This window comes from Sinocyclocheilus grahami, unplaced genomic scaffold (genome assembly GCF_001515645.1).
Source record: "Sinocyclocheilus grahami isolate Dianchi unplaced genomic scaffold, SAMN03320097.WGS_v1.1 scaffold429.1, whole genome shotgun sequence".
In the NCBI taxonomy this organism is placed as follows: Eukaryota; Metazoa; Chordata; class Actinopteri; order Cypriniformes; family Cyprinidae; genus Sinocyclocheilus; species Sinocyclocheilus grahami.
This window is the reverse complement of record NW_015505608.1, coordinates 861,859-865,545: the sequence shown is the minus strand read 5'-3', so window position 1 is coordinate 865,545 and position 3,687 is coordinate 861,859. Positions and strand designations below refer to the sequence as shown.

General features: G+C 38.9%; 1 protein-coding gene across 1 annotated transcript in view; it reads left to right on the top strand.

Moving 5' to 3' along the window:
• Positions 1-1,912: 1,912 nt before the first annotated feature.
• The window catches only part of LOC107551669 (C-X-C chemokine receptor type 3-like), a 3,011-nt gene continuing 1,236 nt past the window's right edge, over positions 1,913-3,687 (top strand). Inside the window, exon 1 of the mRNA XM_016233364.1 lies at positions 1,913-2,175. Coding sequence (XP_016088850.1) covers positions 1,913-2,175 — 263 coding nt within the window. The remainder of the gene's footprint in view (positions 2,176-3,687) is intronic.

Sequence of the window (3,687 nt, the reverse complement as noted above, 5' to 3'; positions counted from 1 at the left end):
CTTATACAGTGTGTTAAGGTCTCTGCACACTGAGTCCGAAATTTTCGTATGCGTTATTCGTATTCGAAATCCTAAAAATTAGTCACGCACAGAAACCTTGCAGAGTCCGATGCGTATTAATCAGTTGCGAAAAAATTCACAAACAGCACTAAATGGAGTCTTCAAGCAGTGAGGATGATTTTGTTGTCCTCTCGCTTCTTAAAAAAAGAAAAAGAAAGGAAATATTGGGTTCATCCAATCCTGATTCCTGAGATAGAGAAAGGATGGAGAGTTCCCCCTCAGGAGCAGAGGGATTATCACGGGCAGGGCCGTTTCTAGCCAATTTGACGCCCTAGGCGAAATCCCTATTGCCCCCCCCCCCCCCCCCCCCCCCCCCCTACTTAATCATTTGCCACTCGTTAAGCGTTAACGTCCCCTTTAAATAACGTGACGCTCTGCCCTCTATGACGCTGCTCCCATTAAGCCTGTTGGAAGTGATTTAATTGATTCAGCATTTCGACACCTCCGTCAGGATGCATTTAACTCGACAAAGTGGTCTAATAAAGGATGTATTGGCACTTTATTTACTGTACCAATATTTTAAATGGGCCTTTGAACTTTATTGCATGGCAAAACAAAAAAAAAAGTGTTTTGACGACAGTGAAAGACGAGAGAGGACCAGTCCTGGACTTTATTTTGTGTTTTGGTTTTGTTTGTGCGCGACAGTCGTCCGCGAGGGTTTTGAAAAGTGCCAAAGCACTGACAGAGCCCACTGTTCTAATGGCGTTGTTGAGTGCTCCAAATGCAAACTTTGCATGCAACAATCAGGCAGCAATTGACAGCACTCTGATCTAGTGGCATACAGGCATGGTCAGACTGACAGTACTCTAGCCCAATAATGTTGGGGGATCCAGTGGGGGCAGATAACTCAAAATAGGTATTTTCAAAATTATATAATAAATGATCTGTCGAGTATTTTGAGCTGAAACTTCACAGACACATTCTGTTGACACCAGAGACTTATATTACACATTGTAAAAATGGGCATAATATGTCTCCTTTAAAAGTACTATATGTACATATGCACAAACAGACTGACTTTATTTCTACTGCAGGAAGGTTACAGACTGCTACCTCAGCCACAAGCGTGAAGGTCACAGGAGATTTAACTTGGTCTCATCAATGATGAGAAACTGAACTGCATTATGACTTAGATATCAGTGAATGTGCTTTGGGGCCAGTATGCTTTTATCATTTTCTCTTCTCTTTTCACAGAATATGAAAACACTTAATTTAGTGACAAATGTTAAGTTGCTGTAACTGCATTTATAAATTCCTGTATTTTGCTCCCAAATGGAAATGAATATATTCCTGAAAATGCTATAGATGAATCCTAGGACGTGCGGTACTATGCAACATTCTATCATTCATCATCAGAGGTGCCCAATAATGTTTCTGGAAATCTACCAAGCCTGATCAAACACAGCTGTCTGTAATTATCAACTTTGCAGGCTGAAATCCATAATAAGTGATAACAGAATTGTCATTTTTTGCTTTTTAACTTGTTTTATTTTTTATTATTTAACTTGAGTTTAAAGCCTGTACATACACCACGTACCATGTCTCATCATTACCCCCTTCTGGTCAAAACAAGTTACTTCTGCAAAAAGAATAGTGGCAAACTAGAGGGGTGCCTAATCCTGTTCCAGGAGATCTACCATCATGCAGAGTTCATTGCCAGCCCTGCTCCAACACACATTTACATAATTATCAAGTTCTTTCAAGGGGGGTTGGAGTTGCAGAAAGTCTATAAATTGCTGCCACACACATAATAGCGCATTCACTAGTTTAAGATCTCACACCTAAAACACTCAGACTCCTGATATTAAAATACTATTGACAATGGATGACAGAAATAGATACTAATTCTGGTATGCAAATTATGTTCTTTCTTTTTTGGCAGAAGATGAATGCTGATACAAAGATCACCATAGGATTGAAAGACTTTGACTTCTACACTTATTACAATGACAGCTACAGTGAGAATTATGAGTCCTGCTGTGGAGAACTTACACTATGTGATCAGAAGTCTACCATGTACTTTGATTCCATTTTTATTCCGGTCCTTTACTCTCTGGCGCTGGTAGTCGGGCTGGTGGGAAATGGACTGGTTTTGGTCATACTGTGGAAGAAAAGGCGAATCCATTCTGGTGACACCAGAGACTTATATTACACATTGTAAAAATGGGCATAATATGTCTCCTTTAAAAGTACTATATGTACATATGCACTGTAGCGTCTCGACCAATCTGACACACTAATTTTAATTTGATTTAACAAATCAATTATTCATTAGGTTAACAAATCGTCACAGTCCCCTCACTCAATTAACTGGATGCCAGGATGTCTGCTGAACACCAGGCGCTCTGGTCACCATGACAACTAATCATGATATCACTGGTTTTATGACCCCCCAGGAATGTGAGAAGGATAGCCATTTCCTTTAACCAGGAAATTAACGTTCTTAGAATTGACAAGACGGTTGACCCTGAGTGGTCAGCTAAATATCTACAGTGGATCTAAAATATGAATAGTTAATTATAACTAGTTATGGTTAATTATTCATATTTCCCCATGAGCTGATTCGCTACAGCACAAACAGACTGACTTTATTTCTACTGCAGGAAGGTTACAGACTGCTACCTCAGCCACAAGCGTGAAGGTCACAGGAGATTTAACTTGGTCTCATCAATGATGAGAAACTGAACTGCATTATGACTGAGATATCAGTGAATGTGCTTTGGGGCCAGTATGCTTTTATCATTTTCTCTTCTCTTTTCACAGAATATGAAAACACTTAATTTAGTGACAAATGTTAAGTTGCTGTAACTGCATTTATAAATTCCTGTATTTTGCTCCCAAATGGAAATGAATATATTCCTGAAAATGCTATAGATGAATCCTAGGACGTGCGGTACTATGCAACATTCTATCATTCATCATCAGAGGTGCCCAATAATGTTTCTGGAAATCTACCAAGCCTGATCAAACACAGCTGTCTGTAATTATCAACTTTGCAGGCTGAAATCCATAATAAGTGATAACAGAATTGTCATTTTTTGCTTTTTAACTTGTTTTATTTTTTATTATTTAACTTGAGTTTAAAGCCTGTACATACACCACGTACCATGTCTCATCATTACCCCCTTCTGGTCAAAACAAGTTACTTCTGCAAAAAGAATAGTGGCAAACTAGAGGGGTGCCTAATCCTGTTCCAGGAGATCTACCATCATGCAGAGTTCATTGCCAGCCCTGCTCCAACACACATTTACATAATTATCAAGTTCTTTCAAGGGGGGTTGGAGTTGCAGAAAGTCTATAAATTGCTGCCACACACATAATAGCGCATTCACTAGTTTAAGATCTCACACCTAAAACACTCAGACTCCTGATATTAAAATACTATTGACAATGGATGACAGAAATAGATACTAATTCTGGTATGCAAATTATGTTCTTTCTTTTTTGGCAGAAGATGAATGCTGATACAAAGATCACCATAGGATTGAAAGACTTTGACTTCTACACTTATTACAATGACAGCTACAGTGAGAATTATGAGTCCTGCTGTGGAGAACTTACACTATGTGATCAGAAGTCTACCATGTACTTTGATTCCATTTTTATTCCGGTCCTTTACTCTCTGGC